At 36.0% G+C, this 25,174-nt stretch overlaps 1 protein-coding gene across 10 annotated transcripts in view; it reads left to right on the top strand.

Moving 5' to 3' along the window:
- Positions 1-25,174, top strand: part of GRIP1 (glutamate receptor interacting protein 1) — a 397,622-nt gene that overhangs the window by 261,780 nt on the left and 110,668 nt on the right. For all 10 annotated transcript variants that reach the window (XM_019640580.1, XM_019640581.1, XM_019640579.1 and 7 more), the window contains exons 5-7: positions 3,748-3,831; positions 7,993-8,068; positions 10,464-10,609. In XM_019640580.1, coding sequence (XP_019496125.1) covers positions 3,748-3,831; positions 7,993-8,068; positions 10,464-10,609 — 306 coding nt within the window. The remainder of the gene's footprint in view (positions 1-3,747; positions 3,832-7,992; positions 8,069-10,463; positions 10,610-25,174) is intronic.

Raw genomic sequence — 25,174 nt, 5'->3', positions numbered from 1 at the left:
GAGTGTGTGTGTGTGTGTGTGTGTGTGTGTGTGTGATCTGATAGATGAAAAATGGAACTATCTCTTGGGAAAACCACTCATCTTTTCTAAGATTCAGTTTCTTTATGAAAATAAAATCTATATGAGCTCTACATGTCTTCTTGACTTTAAAATGATGTGATGTTTTCAGACCATATTTATAATAGAAAGAATGTTACCAAACAGTATCTTAGGTGTTTGTGTATTAAGGTCTTAGAGCAGGGCCTTCAAATTCATTGGTCACATAACTCCTAAAGAATTTTGAAATATTACCCTCATCCATTTTTTTAGTAAACACCTAAAACTCTTCGTCCATAACTTAAATAGTTGGCAAGGATGTCATTTCTGGCATGATGCTTATTTTGAAAATACCACAGAATTTAATTGGCAAAGGCAGTTAAATCATCAGCTAAATCAGACTAGTTTTCTATCAGAAGGAATCCTTCCTCAATTCAGATACATGTGTTAAAGCATGTCCCTGTGACATTCTTCTTACTTCTCAATGCTAATTTTAAAGTAGACAGATGATGATGATGATGATGATGATGATGATGATGATGTTGGTAATGATGATGATGGTGGTGGTGGTGGTGGTGGTGGTGGTGGGTAGGAGCTGTCTCAGGTCTCCTACACATGGTTCATTCTGGGATTCAGTCTGAAGGAGCAACCACTACCCAGGGAAAGCTCTTCCTGTGACAATGGCAAAGGAAAAACAGGACAAGCCCAACCTCTGAGCACATTTCCAACCTCTGCTTACATCTCTTAACATTTTGTTGGCCAAAGCAAGTCCCATGAACAAGCCCAACATGATGAAGGGAGCACACAACCCTCATTCTCCTACTGAGGTAAGAGTTGAGAGCAGGGAAGAAGTATATACTTTAGAAAAATCAAATCTACCAAAGTAAAAGATACTGCATGCATATTCATATGTAGAAACAAAGGACGATAGCAAAACTAAAATCCTAAGGAAGAGTATTTCTGCACTGGGGAATTGGTTTCTACCTGACCCTTCTACATACGAGATTTGATCCTTTGGGGAAGCCCTTTAATTGGATCTTTATGTCCACATATACACATATGGAGTCATGAGTCAAATTTATGTGGCAATACAGGATATCCTCATGCTGAACATAAAAACCCAGTCATCAAGAGCCAATCAGACAAATAAAAATTATAAAGACCAAATGTATTTAATTATATTAAATGTAGTCAACATTCACATTTATCTTTGTAAATAATAAAACATCAATAGTGTGGATAATCTAAAGCTGTAGACAATGCTGAAAGTCTTTATATTGATTTTAGACTTGATTGTAAGACTTTTGTGGTCAGCAAGATTTAGCTCAAGCAAAATTCAAATTACAGAGCTTTGCATTCCCAGAACAGACACCCAGCCAACGATGACAGGTGGCTCAGAATTAGAATTTGGTTGTATATAATTGAAAGTTGATGTAATGATTAAGTGAAATATCATTTGTAAACCCCTTTGCAGAGTTCCTGGCACACAGTGGATGCTCATTATTTACCCCCCAATTTTTTTTTCTTCCCTCCCTTACCAACAGAATGAAAAGATCATGTTCTTAGCCAGTTTCTCCATGTGGCTTATTGGGTCATGGAAACAAGAAAACATTTTATTTGAACTCAGTTTTGTGGGGGGGTTTTTTCATTTAATTAAAACTGTACCTCAACAGTTTCAGCTATTTGTATGCACTGTTCCTAGCTAATTCGAATAAACTGAAATTCCCCTGATAGCAAGAATATGACATTTAATTAAATCAGCAGTGTACCAAAACATTTGGTCAGCTATAGGTTTATGTTGTTTTTCAGCAGATTCAAATTCTTATTGTTGTTATGTCCCAGCCAGGTGTGTGCAGTTTTGTGAATTTAGCTGTGTACTTTTTATAATCATGTCCATTTCTTTGAGGAGTCAGAATTTCTGATAATTAAAAATAACTGTAATTAATGCTAAATTAAAATTATCTCTAATTTCTATAAATGGCAAGAAATGTGCTGTTAAAAAATGCCTTTAAATTATGTGTTTCTTGTTGATAGTTTTATGTAATATAGCCTTTAAGATCTAGTAACAATGTTAAAAATGTCATTGATAATGAACATAGCATTAGATAATTAGATATCATTATACAAGGATATAAGACCATCAAATTCTATAGTTTGCAAATTTTCTGTCTCCATGAATAAAAACATCCTTGTATTCATAATGATAAAATATTAATTGGTGGGATTTTTTTGTCTTTAATTCAGCAATAGTGTACTATATAACCAGAATTACTCACCAGTTTCTTGAAAACAATCTTACACCATAGTTTAGTGACTACACCCTCATACTGTGTGTAATATAATTAGAGATTGCAACCTGGCAATGCAATTTCATTTTGAGAAATGAAAGCAATAAACAAGCAAACAACATAAGCATGATGATATCAGGTAAAATTAAGTAGATCTTTATTTTATTAGTCAGTAGAAATTTTTTTGAATGTACTTAGATTTCATTTGGGTTGCTGTTGTCTTTGTTTAATTGCTTTGCATTATGTCAGGAAATCTACTTGCATTGGCCTAATATATTAACAGCAATTTGAGAATAGTACTTTTTCTTCCTTTGCTAGCTGCAAAATAAATATGAATACATTAATTGTTTCATAAGTTTTACAAAAATAAATATGAATACATTAAAAATAAATAAATGTAAAAAGCATTAGTACAAATACCGTATTTGCCGGCATATAAGATGACTGGGCGTATAAGACGACCCCCTAACATTTCCACTCAAAATACAGAGTTTGTTATATACTCGCCGTATAAGACTACCCCCTCTTCCGCACACCTTCCACACACCAAATAAAAGGTAAAACAATATCAGATTTGATTTCAACATTTTAATTTATATTCAAATGCTTATGACATGCAGGAAAACTGTCACAAGGCTGTATGTAATCAAACATATACATAAAACAGTGCAAGTTTATTACCGGTAAACATACCGGTAATTCACTAAAGAAAACACACTCTATAGACTGGTACCGTAGATTTTACGAGTGTGGTAAAATCGCATAACAGCAAAATCGCGTAACAGCCGAGCATACACCCAGCAGCGCTGCTGATGCCTGAACGGTATGTGGAATGAAGTGGGCGGGCATCGGGAGGCCACTATGGCACGGGGCAAGCACTATGGGCAGTCTATCTGAAGTGTACCTGGCGTATAAGACGACCCCCCACTTGGAGGCATATTTTTCCGGGCCAAAAAATCGTCTTATACGCTGGCAAATACGGTACATATATTTTTTATTTATTATAAAATAGAAATATATTAATTATTTCGTATGTTTTATGAAAATAATATTGTTTTTGCATTTCACAAAGGGAAAACAATTCTATTTATCAGATGAAGATTATCTCTCTTGTTATATAGCATTTTAACTTGGTGAATATTACCCTCCATCTAGAAACTGGATACACAAGAGGAAAGGAAATACCTATGATTTTAATTCCACTTGAACCTATATGTCACATATGCAGATGACTCTTGTGGTATTTGTATGTCATGCCAATTATTTTTTTCTAACATTTTTGAAAAGAAATTATTGCTAGTTTATTACTCAAAACAAGAATTATTTGCAACAGGAATCTGTACTATTTTATGCCACATCAAAAAATTCATAAATGTTATTATGAATTGAGACTTATATCTCTCTCTTTCCTTTCTGTGTTCAGCTGTTCAAGGATCGAGTGTTATTTTCCGAACAGTGGAGGTCACATTACATAAAGAAGGCAATACGTTTGGTTTTGTAATACGAGGTAGGTGATGGTTAAAAAATATAAACCATCAGATATTCTTAGAGAACTTGTCAGTGAAATATCGGGTGTGAACCAAAAAATCTTCAAAAAACCTGATGTGTCCAGCACATACTGTCACCTTATAATATTAATATTTGCACCCTCTCCTTTAAAGAAATCCAGCAATAAGTGGAAATCAAAGTGGAATCCAAATGACCTAGCTTTATTTTAGTCTGTTAATACACAGCAAGAATTCATTGTCTGTAAACCTTGCCTAGTCACAGTTACCCTACTGATTTGTCACTTTTCAGCATGTCTTTTGCCTTCCCTTTATATTTTTCTATATCACTGGGTCAAAAATATTCATGAATGATGGTTGCCAGAGAGGAGGGGTGTAGGAGGGTGGGTGAAAAAAGTGAAGGGGAATAAAAGGTACAAATTTCCAGTTATAAAATAAATAAGTCATGGGGATGTAATGTACAGTATAGGGAATAATATTGTGGTAACTTCTACAGTGACAGATGGTTACCAGACTTTACCCTGGTGATCACTTCGTTAGGTATATAAATATTGAATAACTATGTTGTACACCTGAAACTAATATAATATTGTATGTTAGCTACACTTTAATAATAAAATTTTTTTAAAGATAAAAAACAAAAGAAAAAAGTCATTGTTGCCATAAATCCCTGAATTCGTAACCTAACTAAAAATTATTGTTTTCCTTGGTGGAAAAAAATGTTTATAAGTATGGCTTGATTTAATACACTAAGATTAAGCAACTTTTATTCTCCTGAAATACATTTTGTTATTGTAGCTTTCTAAAAATTGATTGAAGATAATCTAATCCCTTGGGTACCTATGTACATCAGCTCAACTCATCTTATTATGGGATAATATTAATAATAAAAATTTCAGGTACCTCCAACTTGTCTATAAAACCATTAATTTTGAGCTTTAATTTTGGTTTTTAATATTGTTTGTCTTATTAGAAGTTTTACCTCTTAAAGACAGTAACAACTCATAATTCCTAGTGTGACAGTGAAGTTCAACAGAGAACAATATAGGAATCGGGGATTTTTTTACATTTCACAATTCTTGATCTTTTTGGTTCTGTCTGTTATATTTTATACTTCACCAGAATCAAAATTCTACCAAAATTATTAAAACATTAATTAAAATTAACTAGGTTTCTTAATATATGGACATAAAGGAATAAAAGATGTGTTCACTCATATATACTTGTCTTAAGCATTAGGTTTCATTCTGTGTCAATCATTTAACAAATCAATCAAATATTTATTAAGAATATGTCAACATGTCAGCACAGGTCCAAGTGCTCCATAGTCATAAGACAGGACCCCTATTTACAGTAAATTACAGTCCAGTGAATTTAAGACATAAGTTGATAAAGTATCCAAGAGAGAAAATGGGCAACAAGGAACTCATAGAGTGGTTTAGATTTTTACACTCTTTTATTACACTTTTTGACCAGGTCCTATTTTTCAGGTGGAGCAACAAAATCAATTTACCCTAATCATTTACCTTAACCGTTTCCAAACGTCTATGTAAAAGAGCTAAATAAATATAATGAAAAGTCAGTGTACAAGTAATTTTACCTCGGAAGATGGTATATACTAATCTATTTTTGCAATATAGGTATGAACGAGAGGCACTTGAATCGCACACCTACAGACCTAATTATTGGAAGCTGCAATAAAAAATACTGCTGGTCCAAATATTTATCACGAGTTGCTGTATGGTTAATCGATAACAAATCAAATTGCTAATGAAAGCACTAAACCAACAGTAATTTAGCATTAAAAACTAAAAGGAATAGAAGCAATTGAAATTCGCAACCACCTCAAGAAAACTGATGATGTAATGTTAGCAAAATGGCCTTCCCACAATTTGCAGGAATTTCAAATACCTATATGGGTGTGCATACACAGTAAGAGTCTTTTAATATGCTTAGACTATTACTTATTACACTGTCGGCACTTAACAAAATGAATAAATAAATAATTGAATGTTGCCTAGATTTGTGTGGACATCAGAATTCTTCATATTATAGTAGTTTTAAAACCTTAGTAATAATGAACCCATTTTAGTTCATGAGTAACATATTTTTGTAGGCTTTAGTAACTCCCTTAGTAGATTGGTTAAACATAAAAGATTGTGGAATTTTGCATAATTTTTCAATGAGAATCAAATAAAGAGCTTATATATTTAGATAAGTTGAGGACCATCTGGAGGGTCTTCCTTGCTTCAAAGGTCATCCTTTAAGAATCACTGGTTAATCACACACAAAAAATTCAGAATGAAAAAGTACTGTGGGAAAATGTTATCATGGCAAATAAGACATTACGGCAGTGTAGAATGGAGAATACGAGGACAGGGCATTCAGGAAGAAGGGAAAAATATTGCAGATGGAGCATAGTCATGTGGTACTGGAGACTTTCCTCTTAACCCATTAGAATGGGTCCTGGGAAAATAAAACAGGCTTTTCGCTGATGAATGAAATTACATTTCTAATGCTGTATGTCACAGGTTCTAAAACCCACACAATAGAACCTTGCTCCCATAGAATGAAAAATGATGTTCTGGCCTAAATCTTAGAGAGTTAAATTTTAGTGTATCCCCTTGCCACCAAGCTAAGGGAGATGGTTTGGGCCAATAGGAAAATCATTCTGCCACTAAGTTGCTTTTCACTTTGGTTAAGAAAACTTTATCTAGTGATTCTTAACTGTAGAATTGTAGGTACATGTACTCGTCTAATGTATGAAGCCTGACATTCAGATTTGGTCTGCATTGCGGCCCTGCGTGGCATTAATATTCTTACCAAAGCATCCCAGGTGAGTAATGCTAATGTGCATCCAGGACTGAGAATACCACTGGTCTCTGGGTGGTTTCTGGTTTTTTTGCTTTGCATCTCTAAACTTCTGGAACCTAAGTGAAGCACAAATTAAATTTGGTTTGTTATTTCAAATAATGATAAAATGTTATATATCATGAAATGTAGAGCTCTTTCACCCTTTAGCATGCATTCACTGTTATATATTTAAATTTAGACATCAAAATTATGGAAAGGTTTCTTACTGTCTTCAGCCCCTATCTTTTCCTAAATTAATATTCTTCAGGGGAGAGCAAACCTATCTTTTTATGATCGCCTTGCTAAAGAGAAGTCACATAATAGTATTTTTCTCTTAGGCTGGGTTCTTTTAGTTGAACTCTCTACCTGTGCCAAGTTTGGGAAACGTCTGTCTGTTTTGCCAGGCAAACATGAAGGAACTAATACTTGACACGTTTGTATTTGTCAAATACTTGCAAACTAGAGACCACCCAGATGGGCAGCCATGTTGATGTACGAGAAAGTCAGGTCACATAAAGAATAGTTAAGAAACTAGAGGGGCTGCTGGTTAGTTCAAGTGGTTAGAGTACAGTGCTCATAACACCAAGGTTGCCGGTTCGATCCCCACATGGGCCACTGAGTTGTGCCCTCCACAACTAGATTGAAATAACCACTGACTTGGAGCTGATGGGTCCTGGAAAAACACACAGTTCCCCAATTTAAAAAAAAAAAACAGAAAAGAAAAGAAAAAGAAACTAGCAAAATTCCCAAAATTGAATTTCCCATTTAAGCATTGCAATTGTCTTACCATCGTCTGTCAAATTGGTCCCCCAAATTTTGAACATGCCAATTTTAATGGAGGCCACTTCAGCCACTTGAATTTTTTTCTTTCTTTTTTAATCCTTGGGTTTTTTTTCTTTTACTTTAGTTTTTTTTCCCTATATATCAGGTTGTAGACATACTCATCTGTATGATAGCCCAGGTTAATTGGCACCAGGTTTCCCCCCTTTGCCCTTCGTTTAGTACTGGCAGCTGTTCTAATTGGGCTAGTACTTGTTATAATTAGTTGATGCTCTTGCCACACGAATTTTTAAATATTTTATATGTCACCCATGGTTACAGTCATATATTTATTGTGAGGTAGAGAAATGATGACTTCAGAAACATATTCTATCTAAAATGAATTCAAGATTTTTCAGGCCATTATATGCCAGAAGAAAATTTTTGCATGTTTTCCTCCACATATCAACAAAATGTGCTTCGGTTTCTCAGCTGGCATTTTGTAAGTAAACTTTTTTAATGAAAGAAGCTGTATTTCTTGTCTTTGCTAGGGGGAGCCCATGATGATAGGAATAAATCTCGTCCGGTTGTGATAACATGTGTTCGTCCTGGAGGGCCTGCTGACAGGTAAACCTCATCTTCCTCTGTCGCTATCCAAATCGATTAAATAAAGCTTAGGGACTTTGACATAGACGCTGATGAGTTATAAATTGCACAGTAAAAGATAGATATTAGGCAAATATGGCAGAATGTGAAAACTGAAATAGTTTAGGCTGCAGAATAAGAAGAAAGCAGGCTTGACTCTAGCTGAACACTTACTACCCCTGTGCCTTTGGCAGGTGGCTTAACAGTTCTGAGCTGTTTCCTCCATTGTAAAATGTAGATAATAATACTCACCTTTCAACATTTTCACTTTGACCACAGATTGGAGATATATGGTGCCTTGCAGGGACCTACTGTGTTTCCCTGAAAATAAGATCTAACTGGAAAATAAGCCCTAGCATGATTTTCAGGGTGCTCGTAATATAAGTCCTACCCCAAAATAAGCCCCAGTTAAGATCATCAGCCAGACATGACTGTATTTGAATAAATGTAGATTTTTGTACATGGATAAATGAATAAAATGTATCTTTTGTGGCAAAAATTAATATAAGACCTGGTCTTATTTTCAGGGAAACATGGTATCTACTGTAGATTCTTAATAAAAGACAGCTGGCTCTTTTAAGGCAGGCACTTGAAATGCATCAGCTCCAATTGCTAATCCCTTAACCTGGAAAGATAGGTGGTGGTGGTCTGATTCTTACTATGATCAACATCCTTACCATTATTGTTATTATCTTTTGATAATGGTCCTGTGTGTCAGAATGGAAGTAGGTGACTTTTAGTGAAGGGGAAGGAATATTGTTGGTCTCTAGAGCTTTCTCTTCCTTGCTAATTTGAATATCTAAAGAATAGCTCCTTCATCTTTCATATCATAAACTAGGAGGGGGGGGCAAGTAAACGCAAGACTTAGATGTCTCAAGAGATACTTATTTTTGTATTAACTTCCACATCAAAAGTGGACCCCATGATGGTGTACGAACACACTCCAGCCATTAGACATTGTTGAAGGGTAGGAGGAAAACGCACTGAGTGCCCTTGACTCTGCCCTATGTTTCAGACCAGGGTAAATGTTTAAAACCTTTTCTTAAGCAATAGGAATAGTAATAATAATAAATACGACTTACTGAGCTCTTGCCATGTGCCAGGAACTGTGCTAAGGGATCGCCAGACATTATCTTCTTTTATCCTCACAACCATCCACTAAACGAGGTATTTTTTATCTACATTTACAGATGACAAACTTGAGTTCCACTATGGTTACATGACTTTCCAGCTGGTACATGGAAGAACTAGGATAGGAACTCAGGCTTATTTTCCTTCACAGCTCATACTGTGCACTCACTTTTGAAAAAAAGATTGTGTTTAGTATAAAATAAGACAATATGAAGGCACAGGTTTCTCATCTGTGCTAAAGTGCATTTGCCTTTGCAGAGGATTATCCAAAGTCCAACTTTCCAGGGAAACGTCGCGTTTTTCCCTTTTCATGCTGCTCTAATGAATTATTCTTCCTGAAGCATGTGAGAACACTTTTTATTTCTTATTAACATTTGGAGTTGAAGTCGACAGAAGCATCAGAAGCAGGCTGCTAGTTTGTGAGCGATGTATTACTAAACTAATGTAGGACTAGAGGAAATCTAAGAATTTAAGAAAAAAATTCGAAGTGAAAATACTTTAGAGAGTTATCTAGGTAAAACATATTTAAGAGCTAGTTTTTCTTCTTCCCAAAGCTGAAACTTGTCGTCCCCCCAATTTGATGTTCTCATTTCTGTGACCCTTCCTGAGGCAGGAGGGTGCTGTCCCCTAGTGATGTCAATAAGGTCCTGAGGCATCTCCTCCCAGTGCCTTGAGTGTCTGTGGTCACAGCAGGGAAAGTCCTATTTCCCTGCCTTTTCCAGCAAATGTGAGGCGGAATCCATTTACTGATGGCCAAATGGCCTTATAAATCAGTAGGAAAATTTACAGACTCCAGAAGTTTTTCACCAGCATTCCCTATCTTGCTTGGGTTCACTGGTAATAAATTGAATGGAACCAGCAGGCTTTTCTGCTCACCTGGCTTTGGGAAAATAGGTGAGTGCTATTTCCTGGGCTCTAATAAATCAATTTTAGACATTTAGGGGGGGAAAAGCCTAGGAAAGGGAAAATGTGCCTTTAATACTTGTGCACCCCAAGAGTTAATTGTGGGTAAGTTGGTTATTTGCTAATGTGTCGTTATTTTCTTATTACCGATTTTCATATTGCAGCAATTTTCTGTTCAGGGTTACCACTTTACTCTCTTACTGTTGTACTTGATGCTTAAAAGGAAATGCAAATGGGATGGATGGCAGGAGATGTGTGCAAGAACCACTTTGGCTAAGTGACTATTAATGCTAAGTCTCATTATGCTAAATTAATAGAGACTGTTCCTTTATTCTCCCTTCAGAGAGGGCACAATCAAACCGGGTGATAGGTTGCTCAGTGTGGATGGAATTCGGCTTCTTGGAACCACGCATGCTGAAGCCATGAGTATTCTGAAACAGTGTGGACAAGAAGCAACGCTGCTGATAGAATATGATGTCTCAGTAATGGGTATGTCGGGGTCCTGAGATTGTGATCGCTAAGCTTTAGGACATGTCACAGTTCATCCCTGATAAACCACTTTGGATTAAGAATGAAATGCTGTGTCCTCCTGGAGCTGAAAGAATTGCATCAATACTATATCATTACTCTGTTTGGGTTCAGGAAGAGGTTAGTGGTACTTTTCATCAATTTAGAGTTCCCAGGTCAATAGACTCTATAATAAGGTCTCGTTCTGTCAGAGTTTCACCTAGCAGTCAGCTTGTATATGTGGATTACCCTTTGGCAGGAAAGTATTTTTCCCCTGCAAATGACAAAAATGGTGTTATTAACTTAGGGGATGATACTTTTTCTTTTACTACAAAAAGACTGGGAAAAGTACAGGATTCCTTTCCTTCCTGTAACTTCACAATATGAAGCCAGCTAGCCAGAATGAATAGAGGTTATCACCATTTTATCATCAGACTTAGGGATGAAGAAAGGATATGGACTTATAATATCATTGATTAAAATTCCAAAGTTGAGGGCATGATTCTTTCTTTGAATAATGATTCCAAAAGAAAGTAACTCTATGTCTACCCTCACAACTATGGTAAGATGAGGAAGATATTCTCATGTGGCTTTTAAATGTTAAGAGTGAGTCAAAGATTTGTGCCGTGTTGACTAAGGCAGAAAAATTATGAGAGAATGAACTGGAACCTGAAATTGGAACTTAAATCATGTTGTAAGTACGTCTTACAATTATCAGACTTGATTATGTGACCTGACTTTACCTGCAAGTTTTATGCTGGTGAAATGTAGCTGTGAAAAAGAGATGTAGTCTGTCACTGCAAACTCCTTTATTCGCCACTGTGTATGATTCATGTAGAACAGTGTTGCTTGAAAGTTTTCTCAATCTGTCTACTGGCCTGAAGTGTCTTAAAGAGGTAGGAGGTTTCCTAAAGGGCTTAAAGTATGAGACTTAAAGAATTCTTAGCAGGATAAATTGTACGATGTGACCTCGACATGGAAAGTTCAGGAATGAATGCACTTTCTCCCCTCTATTCTTCCTTTGTCTTGTCTTCCCTCCTTCACTCGTTTCTTTCTCTTTTTTCTTTTGTTCTATGGTTTTTTAATTAGATTTTGAATTAAATAGATGATTCGGGTTCTGTTTTCACCTCTACTAGTGTCTAGCTATTAATTCAGACCATATTACTTATTTCCCTGTGCTTCAGTTACCTTATTTGTCAAATGGCAACTAGTAATGCCTATCTTAAATGGCAGTTATGATGATAAAATAAAATTATACCAGTAAAATATATTTTAAATGATGATGCAGTGTACCATTAACATTCAAAATTGAAACAGATGTTTAACACATTTAATTCATTTATTCGGTCACGAACATTTATTGCATTTAGTGGCAGGTGCCAGGAATACAGAACAACAGAGCTCGTCCTGGCCCTTATGAAGCTTGCAATTGATGGGGAGGACAGAGAGCAAACAAACACTCATAAAGTGCTTCATACCGACCATGAAGGGCATGAATGGGACTATGTAATAGGGAATAAGGCCAGGTACGGGTGAGGGTTGGCAGGTGCCAACAGGGTAGCCAGTGAAGAGGTGATCGGTACACTAAAATCTGAAGGCCTAGAAGGAACCAGCTCCCAAACAGAAGACAATAGTCCCAGGCCTGAGCAGCCTACCTCAGGAAGACAAGGCCTCCCCCGTGGGCATGGGCACCACTTCAGAGCAGAGTCCTCCGTGTCTCGTCATAGCCAGTCAGGGGGATGAGGTGACCTGCCTATCTACCTTCTCCCCAACTCACACTAACATCCTGAATGATGCCTGATAGTTTTCACACTCCAGAGTTCTCAGATATCCCCTAAGATAGGAGAAAGTGGGCCACCAGAAAGGAAACACATTAAAAGTTGCTCTAAGTTGCTAGCTATAAGATCAGTATACAAAAATCAGTAGCATTTCTCTATACCAGCCCAAAACAGAAAGTTAAAATTTTAAGATACCGTTTATAACAGCAATAAAATAATAAGTTCCTATACAGTATAAATATCACAAAAGTTGTAAGAGCCCATTATGTATAGACATAGATATATTTAGAGATAGATGATAGATAGATAGATATAGATATAGATAATGTATATATCTAAGTAGATATATATGGAGAGAGAGAGAGAGAGAGAGGAATAGATGCATATGTGAGTACAGCAGATGCTCAAATGTTTCCTCAGCATCGTTTTGTTATGACATTGATGAGTGCTCTAGGAATTTGACTTGTTTATATCAATTAGCCTATGGTAAAATTGATTTTGTTGTAACTCATTTTGCTTAAAGTCACAGAAACTATATGTATGACATGAAGTGAGGGCTTACTGTACATAAAAAAAAAAGACTTAAATAAATGAAGCCCTATATCATGTTCTTAGAGGGTAAGGCTTAATATCTAAAAGATGTCATTTCTCTCAGATGCATCTATAATTCAATTCTATTCAAACCTCTCAAAAGCATCTTGGTGGGGAACCTAAATGAGCTGTTTCTAAAATGTATATGGATTAAGAAAGGTGCAGGGGGAAATAGACAAATTTCTCTTGAAATAATATGAAAGCAGAGAAACTTGTTCTACCCGGTATCAAGATTCATTCTAAAATTGTGCCATTAAGTCTGTGTAATATTAACACAGGGAAATAAACAAACCAATGAAGAGAATGGAATGCCTACAAACAGACCACTGTAGATATGCAAACACAGGTATAGCCTCACATCAGTGAGGAAAGGTTGAACTCGGCAGTAAATGATGGTAGGTCAATTAGTTAGCCACATGGGAAAAATTCAATTAAATTCCTGTCCAAAAATAAATTCTGTATTTACATAACCATTTCCCAATAGGCTGCTATTATAAATAACTAGAGTGAATATCCTTTTATCCAAATCTTTGTCTGTATTTCTGATTTCATTCAGTCAGAGTGTATTTCTTTTTAAAATATTTGCTACATAATTCCAAAATGTCCTTCAGAAAGGTTATAATAATATATAGTATTATTTTATATTACTACTAAAATGTTTTAAGTGTAGCTATCTCACTAGAACTTGTCAACCTTGAATATTATTTTTAATCATTGTGACTTGCTAAGTGAAAAATTGCATTTATATTTCAGTTTGCCTTTTTAAAAAATTTCTAGTGCAAGTGAATATTTTTTCTTATGAACACTAGCCATTTTCATTTTCTATTGTCTGCTTATGTCCTCAATTCATTTTTCTAGTGGAGGTGCTCTTAGTTCTTTTATTTTTTAATTGGTTTGTATATACTATTTATTTATTAAGGACATTAGTCCTTATCCATTTTTTTGTAAAAACTTTTCCCAGTAATTTATTGCCCCTTTTTTACATATTGAAGTTTGTTTTTTGTTCTTGGATCTAGCATTTTTGTTAGGATTTAAATAATATGTTTTCTAAATAGTTATCTAATATCGCTGGATCATTTAATAAAGAATCTATCACATACCCACTGATTTGTAATTTTTTAAATGAGACATTAAGTTTTTAAATATACTATTATAGATTCTACTTCTGGGCTAGTTGTTCTTATCTCTGTATCCAGTTTCACACCAGAATTCAGAATAGGACTTTTGAATTGCAGTCTTAGCATAAGAGCTCTTATACCATAAAAGGACACATTTTTTTTTAATTATTTGCCTATATACTATGTTTGTTGTATTATTCTAAGCTCTGTTAACTTTATATAGCAAATAAACAGACTTTGATTAGGACTTTTTATTTCTTTTACATTTCTTTTCTTCCTCTTCTTTTCACCATTCATGCTCACTTGCTTACTCTAGTCCTCTCAACTTTTGCCTTTCTCACTCTGCTCCTCACTCTCTGTTTCTCTTCTTCCTCCTTCCCTTTCCAGCTACCCAATTCTTTTTTAATATTCTGCTCTCACTTTCTCACTTGTCAATATCCTTCTCTATTCTAATTGTATTACTTGGGTTTTTCCCAGCATCCCTCTGCTGTCATACTCCTTTTTCTCTGTTTTGTCTTCCTTGCTTTTTCCCATTCCTGTTTTCCTAATTTAGGTTAAGAATGGATTCATTATAGATAAGATCAAATGACTGAATGACAATTCAAGGAAAGTGAAGTAAAAATGGTCCTTAGAAAATTGGAATATAGGATACTTTTGATTAGATTATTGTTTATCAACTATTAACTAATCTTTCCTTTTATAACAAAAAACACATTTTCCCCATTTTTTTTTTTGCAACTTTTGGAATTTTTTTTCCAAAGGTAGTAAAATGAGCTTCTTATACAACACAGCCTACTAGTTATTCTGAAAAGCCAATTAACATTTTTTTAAAACTCTTTGGAAGTCAAATTCCCATTAAAAATAGATTACCACTCTTATTTTTTTAAGTGAGAAAAATTCTAATAATTGTATAATTAATGTTTGATAAACAAAAAAATAAAATTTTTAGAATTTCTTCATTTTACCTAACTTTTAATGGGAATTTTTAATGGGAAATATTTAGTAAGAGGATTTTTAATGGATTTTTTTTAATGGGAAAATATTCAGTAAACAAGAATTTTTGTACCAAAGGCACTGATATTTTACTTGCTGAAAACACTCAAATTAAACATCGGTTTTATATTTCCCTAGAATCTAGGTTTAAGTATTGGTCTAGACTTATCAATTCTCTTTCTATATAATGTATTCATGAATCCTAATGAAAAATGTGTCGAGATAGCCATTAGATGATGTGGATTTCTGTTTTGTACCTTTTACCCAACTTCTTTGATATTAAACTAAATGATTTTATTTCTTTGTGTCATCTTTTCCTTCTACAAAATAAGAATAATGATATTTACCCTATTCAACTCATTGGGATATGAAAATCCTTAATAATTAAATACTTTAAATAAAAAGCTGTTTATCTTTAAAGGAAACCAGGAGCTATTTAGAAGTGCAAAGGAATTAAATTTATGAAAGAATGTTTAAAACTTAAAGTTTATGGGCCTCTATTCAGACACCTTTCTATTACTCTTAGATGAAGGTAAATAGATACAAAAATTGCAATAGAAAATTTTCTAAATAGAGAAAATGAGAAACAATAGCTCAGTAGTGTACAAGGATGCCATCAGGTTCAAATGGCAGCTTGGGGCAAATGCTGACCACTACGCTAATCTCTATGTCGAGGGATATAGTCCACTCTCCGCACTTTTGGCTGGGGAGGCAGGAATGTATGTAGAACAACCTCCATAGAATGAGACAGAGAAATGGCCCTTCCCAAAGCAGATGATGTTGAGTTGAAAAACAAAGTAATAGATGCTCATTTGAGGGCACAATTAGTTGTTGAATACTGTATTCCCACCAACAGTATATGAGCATTTCCCTTGCTTTACATCCTTACCAGTACTTGGTATTCTGTCTCTTTCATGCTAACCATACTGACGGGTGTGTGGTGGTGTCCCCTTGTGAGTTTAATGGATGAATAGCCATGAGGAGCACCTTTTTGTTTGCCAGTGGGATGTACTTGTTCCATTGATTTTACTTTTAATACTTTCATTAATTTACATGTTATTAATATTATGACATATCTTAGGAATGTGTGTGTCTATAATCATAGATGTAAATATTGATTTTATTTATTTGTATACTATTAAAAATACACAAATTACTGTATTTTTCTTCTCTGTGTGTGTGTGTGTGTGCGTGTGTGTGTACAACCATAGATATTGATATCTTGACCTTAGACTCAGAAATATTTTCCAGTAAATCTCAGATCATAAATTTTAGCAAGTTCAGTGATCTATTTAGGAAAGCTGTTGAAATTATCAATTTTATTAACTAAAGTAGAATTTAGCCTGTGTTAAAATTTTCAGGAAAATTTATTGAGATAAGGAAAACTGTGGGAGGAATAGGTTTGAGGTATATATATATATATATATATATATATATATATATATATATATATATATATATATATATATATTCCAAGTCAAATCCACCTCCTTTCCTGATCCTGCTGTTATTTGTCTTGTTCAATCTCTCTCCCATTTTCTCTCCCTTTTGAATCCATGTAACACTTTCTTGTCAACTCTTGGGGGCATGAACATTTTGCCTTGCCTTAGTTATCAATGTGTTTTTCTGTTGTACTGCTAGGTTGCATAGACTCCTGGTGACACTAATTGAATCATCTTTTTTGCTTATTTAAATTGCAGCTCACACAGTCTTCAGATATACATACAAGGCTCTTAATGATAATTGTGGATTGAACAATGCATTTGCCCATAGATTAGCTGTTCTTATGACTAATCATCATCAAGTGGGTGTATACAGAATATAGCAAAACATCAATGCTTATGTTGTAGGTTCAAAATGAAGTTACTTCATGATATCATCTTACATTGCAGAGCGACATTCTGAATCCTTATATCGCAAAACCTCTTAATCTACCTAAAGTGGTTTTCTGAATTCCTGTAAGTCTCTGATTCTCCTCTTAACTATTACTTTGTCTGTTCAGCTTCAAACCTGTCATTTTATTCACCTGGAATAAATCAGCATGCAAAAACCAAGGATACTGAGAAAAATGGTATCCTTTCCTTAGAAATGCCCAAGTATATTATATCTTCACATCTTTGCTCCACTATATGGATAGTCTACTTACAGTCAACCCTAAACAAACATAAAAGAGTAATTTTCAAGTAACTGTTTTATCAGGGATGGGTTTAAATGTTATAAGTCTTCAGAAGAGGGTATTAATTCTGTTGCAATAAAAAATATAGGTTTATTGGAGTTACCATAACTGGATTTTGGTTAAGTTTTACATTTCATATTTTTAGAATATCTAGATCAGGATATAAAACTTCTGCCAGAGACTCCTCAGTCACTAGTACCAAGAGTAAATTGGCCACTTTTTGCATTATCTAATCAGCATCTTCTAGATGATCTCAATTTACTGGAAACTGAATTTTTCAAGGACTCCTAGAAGTATTTATGATACACATGCTTCCTTGTGGTTCAGCAGCATAACCTTCTCTTCTTCAAAGCAAATATCTTAAGAAAGCCTAGAGTTTCCTGCATAAAAGAAGTCTAATTTTTAAATGGCAACAACCATTTATTTAGAATGTTATTTTTCTAAAATAAAAGCTAGATTTTCTTCTCTTTTTTGTCTCAAAAAAATGAATTTGTGTAGAATACTCTTGTTCCCATCCACCTCATTCCCGTTTACATATTCATACTCACAGCCACTTGTCATATACTCATGGAGATAAAAGAAGTAGGTACAAAGAGAACGACCTTAAAGTAGAATTGGGTATTTTTTTATTTCATATTACTAAATTGGAGTAGGATTATTTTACATTTTACTTTTACATTCTAGTACAACATACAAATAGAAAAGTGCAGAAATATTTGTACAGGATGTTGGATTTTCACTTATGTGTTCTAAACCCAGATTAAGACATAGAACATAACATTCATGACCAAGCACCCACCTGTGCCTCCTCCCAGGTGCTACCTCATCTCTTCCCCCAACATAATCTCTGACTTGACTTCCTAAACCATAGTTTTATTTTTCAATTTTTTTAACTGTAAACAAATGGAATCATATAGTATATTTCTCTGGCTTCTTTTGCCCAACAGTGGTTTGTAAAATATACACATATTGTTGACTGTAGTATTGGGTCATTCTTTTTCGTTGTTGTTGTAGTGTTCCACTGTATGACTAGGTCACAGCTCATCTCTTCCTTTTGATGATTGTTCAGGTGCTTTCCAGTTTGAGACGCTTATTAATAATGCTACTATGAGCCATTCTGGTATACGAGAGTCTTTTGGTGAACATATATGTGCATTTCTATGGGGTTATACCTTGGAGTGGAATTGCTAGGCCATAAGTTACATGTATGCTGAACTTTATTAGACATTGCCAAACAGTTTTTCAAAGTGGTTGTATCAATTTGCACTCCCACCATCAGTTGTACTTCCTTCACCTCTTCATCAACACTTGGTATTGTCAATCCTTTGCATTTTAATCATTCTGAGAGTCTGTAGTGGTATCTCTGTGGCTTTAATGTATATTTCCCTGATGAATAAGGATGTTGGGGACCTTTCCATTACTGGCCACTTGGATATTCTCTTTTGTGATATGTCCAAGTATTTTGACCCATTTATTTTTCTGTTAGGCAATTCTATCATTATATATGTGTGTAAGTTATTTTTATATTACATATACAAGCCCTTTTTTGTTATATGTGTTACAAATTAACCCTAGGTACTGAATGCAAAATAAATGTCAAAATTGGTAGATAGAAGCTGTAACATTCCAATAAACTAGCTTGGTTACTTTTTGGAAAATTCCTAAGATATAGACACACAGAAGCCTGGGAAAAGATGTAAAATTTCATCTAGTTTGTTCTGTAATTTTCACGCAGATATTGCCGTTGAATTTTAATGCTTTATTTTCTACTGCTATGTAGCAAAGTATCATAAACTAGGGGCTTAAAACAGCACCCATTATCATCTCCCAGCACTACAGGTCAGAAGTCCAGGCAGGCACTGCTGCGTTCTCTGCTTAACATCCTTTAAGACCCACATCACGGTGGCAGCTGGGCTAAGCTCTTATCTGGTGGTTCTAGGAAAGAATTCACTTCCAAGCTTATTGAGATTATTTCTTGAGGTATCAGGTCTGGGGTCCCCATCTTTTCGCTGGCTATCAGCTGGGGACTATTGTTTGCTCCCAGAGGCTGTTTGCATCCCTTCCCACATGGCTTCCTCCATCTTGAGGCAGCAATGTTGTGCTGAGTCCTTGTAACATTTCAAGTCTCTCTGACTTCCCCTTCTACCAACAGCCAGAGAAAGTTCTCCACTTTTAAGGACTCATTCAGTTACACGAGGCCCACCCAGATAATTCCTCTTTTTTAAGGTCAACTATGCTGCGTGACATAACAATCATGAAAGTGTCATATCATCACATTTACAGGGGCCAGGATTAGGTCATGGACTCTTTGGCTGAGTGGATAGAGGGGTCACACATTCAGAAATTGCTTACCATAAAGACTATCCACCAAAATCAAGAAAAGAAAAAAGAAAGAGGAACAAACCAAAGAGAAATGCCAGCATTTAGAGGTGATCTAATTTAGAGGTGATTCAGTAGACCAACCCCAGTGCCTGGTAAGGTATCTGACATAAAGTAAATTCTCAAAAATATTTTTTGAATAAATAAGTACCTTTTGAGATTTTGTTTTATTCCATACCTGCTCCATGTTATATCATCTTTCTCTGAATGTTCTTATAGAAGAAAACTGATAACAGTATCTTATAACTATGCATTCCATACAAAGTTCAGCTAGAGTAGGGAGAGTCAGTAGTTTTCCTTTGATTTTGATGTCTTCTTGGATTAACTGGAGGTGGCTGTCTAAAATCACTGTGTTAAGAAGGAACTTGGAGTTTCACCCAGGCTCATTGGGAAAGAGTACTGTGATCACTTATACCATCTATCTGAGCAGTACAGGTACATGCAAGTATGACTGCAAATGCAGTCTCGTTACTACAGCAGGCCCGCTCAGAGGTTTAAGTGATAATCTAGCCACTAGACCAGAGAAGTTGTCCAAACATAATTAAATTTTAGAGAGTCTCTGTCTGATAAATCTGGATCATGATATACTTTGTTATTATTATCTTTTCACTGTAACTGGAGGATTATGTTTCTTTCTACAACTGCACACATTAATACACATGTTTTACCCTTCCTTGAAGGAGAGGCAACACACTGGAAGACATTGAATGGAGCATGTGTTCTTTGATCTGGACAGTGGTTTTGAAAAGTTGGAATTAGTTTTCAACCTTTCAAAAGGAGGACTTTTTATTGAAAATAACTCTAAATGTCTGGCTTCTCTGAACAATTTGACAACAGTGGGCCAGCATTCCTGCACATAACAATTGGTTTGAGTTGAGTCTTCTACTGCCTCTTTGGGGATATTCTCTCCAGTTGGTCCAAATTGTTGCCTTGGCAACACCTTACAGCAAGTCCATATCCTGCTTGCCCCTCACGGGCATTTGGGGTTGCAAGCCTTGCTCTACACAGTAACCTTTCCATTTCAGCCAGCCCAGCTCCAAGCTAGTCTAGTGTGAAAGGGCTCTAAGAAAGATGGCCCCTACTAGAAGTTCCTCTTCCAGGCATTCAATATTCTTCTCTAACTAACCTCACATTTCCCAGAATAGGTATGTGAGAGCTCCTGGGAGCAATGGGAAGATTTGGGGCAGAGTATCAGCAGTGAGAGCTGAGATGCTCAACCTAACACATGAGCAGGGCCTGCCCTCTCGGCCTCTCTCTTCTGAACCATTGGTGGCTCCAGTCTAGTCCCTGCTGGGTCCGCTTCCTCGTGCTTGTTACATCCTGATTGTTCCCTTGGGCCTGGGGGCAAATATGTACCTTGAAGTCTCATCCGTAATAAATTAGTTTGTGAAGTGATTTGGATAATCTCATTTTAGCGTAAGAGGTACTCATTAACCTCTTTTAAATACCGGAGTAACACTAATGTAAGAATGTAAGAATATAAAATACTGCACAATATCATTCAGCAGCTCACGCGTGCGAGAGGTTTAGTATTATATTAGGTGCTAAGGAGACAAGTAGTGGTATCACAGTAGGAGTAATACGTATTAGTAATTTAATATCTACTTTTTCCCTAAAGGCCTATTTGACTATATTTTAGGCAATATTTATTGGGATAGACTCAAAGGAGCCTTTTCAATGTTTTGGAACACTATTCCTCACTTGCAATAGATGTGAGGACTGGACTGCATCATTTCAAAGGGACTTCCAGCTCTAATAGTCCGTGATTCTTCGAATTTAGTAACGTTTCATAAAAGCTGGGAGAAGTTATTGCCACTTCTTTTTTCATTGAGGTACTCTAAAATACTATAAATAAAAATAGTTTAAAATAACATTTAACTATAATTCAGACTGAATTTAAATGGTTACAGCTAAAACCGCTATCTGAAAAGGAAAATTGGTCATTTCCCTTGGTAATCACATCAAACCCAGTAGTCCTATTAGCAGTTATAAATTTCCTAAGGATTATTTCCCAGCATTCCTATCATAGGCATACGGCCAACATGCTGCTGTGAAGCCGTTATCTGCAAGGATCTTGAATTTGGCATTCTGAGACATTTAATAAATTAATGAAGCGTTGGTTGAAATTCCCTCAGATTGAATATTATGCTTCTAAAATTAAACATGTCCCTTAAGGGAAAAATTAGCCCTTTAATTTCAGTGTACTTTAGAAAAATGAAAAACCGACTGAACTCTGTCAGGGAAAATCTCCCTTTGCATGATAAGTTCCTATGAGGTCATGTCCATTTATTAGGCAGACTAGAATTGCTTTTCCTTTTGACAGGAGTAGCAGACAAGCACTTGTATTGATCAGAAGGCCAGTTCTTGACCATCTATTTAGAGTACTGCCAAAGTACTACTCATGATGACTTTTTTTGGTAGTTGGATACTAATTTTATATTCCTCATTGACATTTACAGTGCACTTCACAACCACTATCCTATTTTATCCATTACCTGCTAAGGCAACCAAGCTTTTTTTTTTTTTTGAGAAAGCCTGAAAGGGTTATGCTGACCAAGGGAGTCTGGCACTTTCTGATAAATACAAGCATCCACATGACTTTTACAACAATAGGTCAGCTCACACAAGGTTTAGTGAATTCATTTGCAACTTAAGTGAAAAAATTATTTTTCCTAAATAAAACATGTTCTTAGAAAACACACAGGGTTTTATAGGCTTCATGGTCATCATATATTTAATGATTAATGTTGAAGGTTACATTTCTAGAATGTTACATAAGAATGTTGGAGCTCATATTTGAATATCTCAGGGAAGTTTGTTTTTTTTCCCCTTCTTAGTGAACATACATGAGACTGACCTTAAATAAGACTTTCCCCCAACCCGTTTTTCTCTTGACAGTGCTGTTTCTCACAGAGCTCCTGTGGTCCCAGACAGTAAACATTCCGAATCTCCTCTTTCTTGTGGGCAAAAAAAAGAATCTTTCATTCCAAGGTTTCCTGGGACCTATAGGTTCAAGGCTAAATTAAAGATGTTGAAATCATAATTATTGTTTTTATATACCTTGTGATACACAAAAAGAAGGTATTAGGTTGCTTTAAAAATTAGAAATCTGAGGTAAATTGTTTTCCTGGATAGCACAGTTTATCGATGTCAAAGTCAAAACTCAGTCTTTTTCTTAGCATAATAGCTGCTATTAACAACTTACAGTAATAGTAATTTCCATTTAATAAGGACCTATTATATTCAAGTCCTTTTATAAACATTATCTTATTGTATTTTTTTTTGAAGATTTTTGCTGGGGAATTGGGGGAAGGGGAACAGACAAGTTGCTGTCGTTTTGTTCTTCAGTCTAGTGTGGAGGACGTTGCTTCACTGGCCCAAGTTGGCACCATCATTGCGCTTTTCCTGAGCGAGGCAGATCAGTCACCGGCTTCTGAAAGGCTACTCACGGCAGCTGCTGGCCGCTCACGCTGGCTGCTGGGTACACACAGTAGCCCATGGCAACCCACTGCAGCAGGGGCTGCAGCCTATGCCGTCGCCGGCAACTCATGGCAGCCCAGCTCCACGTTGAGCTGTTGTTCAGCGTCTTAGCTGTCAAGGGCAGTGTCACTGGCCCTCATATGTGAGATCCGAACCAGGGCCCTCTGGCATCCCAAGCCAGCTCTTAACCAACGCACCACTTGGCCAGCCCTATCTTATTGTATTCTTACCTTAACAGATAGACAGATGTAGGTATCCCCATTGGAGGAATCAGAGAAAATAAAATTACATGCATAGATGGAGAATAACAGAATTCAAGCTCTTACGTTTGATTCCAGAACCTTTGTTTAAAAAACACTTTAACCGTCAGAGCATTCTTAATGCAACAATTATATGATAATTCTTAAAGCTAAATGTTTAGAACTGAACTCAAATTCTCTCCTTAGCCTGTTTCTCTTTCATCTTCTCCATCTCAGGCTTTACTGCCTTTATCTAATCAATTCTCAAATCAAAAGTCTGGGTCATCCTTTATTTTTCCTAACCCCACTTACACAGGATCCCAACTCATCTCTCTCCAGTGACCCTGCTTGTCTCTGTTTTGGCTTTGCACACGCTTGTCCTTGCCTCTCACAGATGCCACCCTATCTCTCCCGGAGAACTGCAGTCACCTCCCAGCTCAGGTCTATCTGCACTCTTCATGCCCACTTCCATTCAAACCCATGCTCACATGGAAGCCTGAGAGACCTTTATATAGCATGCACTCAGTCATGCCCTGTTGTTCAATGTCATCCCACTAAATTTCAAATAACATTAAACTCTGTGCTGTGCCTATGAGTCCCTGCATGCTCCACCCCAGAGTGGCCCCCCACACCTCAACTTTCCAGTTTCCCAGTGGCTCTCTTCTCTTTGAGCCCCAAAGCTCTCTATTTAGCTCTTCCTGCATACCATGCTCCTATCATCACAGACTTTGCAAGTTCTATTCACTCTGCCTCAGAAGTGAAGCCTTGCATATACACAAACACACATTCTTAACCCAGCCATTTTGTACGAGTAGATATCCTTCAATATCTCAGCCTAAATGTGACTTCCTCAAACTTCCCTGATGTCCTATCTAAATTAGAACTCCCTGTTTTACTTGCCTAGAGAGCCATTACTTTTCCTTCACAATAATTATCACCATTATGATGCTAATTTGTTGGTGAGCTAATCTCATATTCATCACTAAACTGAAAGCACCATAGGGCAGGGACATTGTATATATTTTTACTACTTTATGCACTGTATATGCCTGATGCACACACAAAAAAGTGCGCATTGAATATTTGTTGAATGAATGAAATGCAGACAGCTTAAAAGCAGTGCATACATTGTGTTTCATTAAGCTGAGCATAAATATTCTTCTCTGAATAACACCAAAGATAGTAGTAAAAGATGCAACAAAGGCTTAAGTAACCAATTTGTATTCATATTCTGATATTCTTATTCATGCCTTCTTTCCTTTCCTCTCCTCCTTTCTCTTTCCCCTTCTCTCATTCCTCTCTCCTTCCTTCACTCCACCATTCACTCTCCTTCCCTTCCCTTCAAAAAACATTTTGTCCAGGTTATAGATAAAAGCATCATGGTGCCTGAATCCCAGAGAGCTACACAGAAGGGTTTTGCATGACTCATTTGCCCACACTTATAGTTGATTTCACGCCCAAATGTTGGTTAGCTATTTCCAGTGATTCAGGAACACCATGGCTCCAAAATCTTACAGTACATGTTAGTCTGGAGATCCAGACTTTGAAAAAACATACTAGACTCCCCAATGAACGTGTACAAGGAACAAATTATTTCTCTCCAGTTCTTTGAAGATTGGGAAGTACTGGGATCAGAGTATAAAGTGACCAGTGTCACCACCCTGCATCCAGCCCTCCAATTTTGGAAGAACCTTGATTTAACAAAAGAGCAAATATGAGTCTCTAGGAATGTGGCTTTTGAAAGATGCTTTGCTGTGGTGTCTTGGCTGGTTGAAAGCTCTGTACGCCATTTG

Source organism: Hipposideros armiger, unplaced genomic scaffold (assembly GCF_001890085.2).
Source record: "Hipposideros armiger isolate ML-2016 unplaced genomic scaffold, ASM189008v1 scaffold_51, whole genome shotgun sequence".
Classification (NCBI taxonomy): domain Eukaryota; kingdom Metazoa; phylum Chordata; class Mammalia; order Chiroptera; family Hipposideridae; genus Hipposideros; species Hipposideros armiger.
The sequence above is the reverse complement of the archived record's forward strand: the minus strand, read 5'-3'. Positions and strand labels throughout refer to the sequence as shown.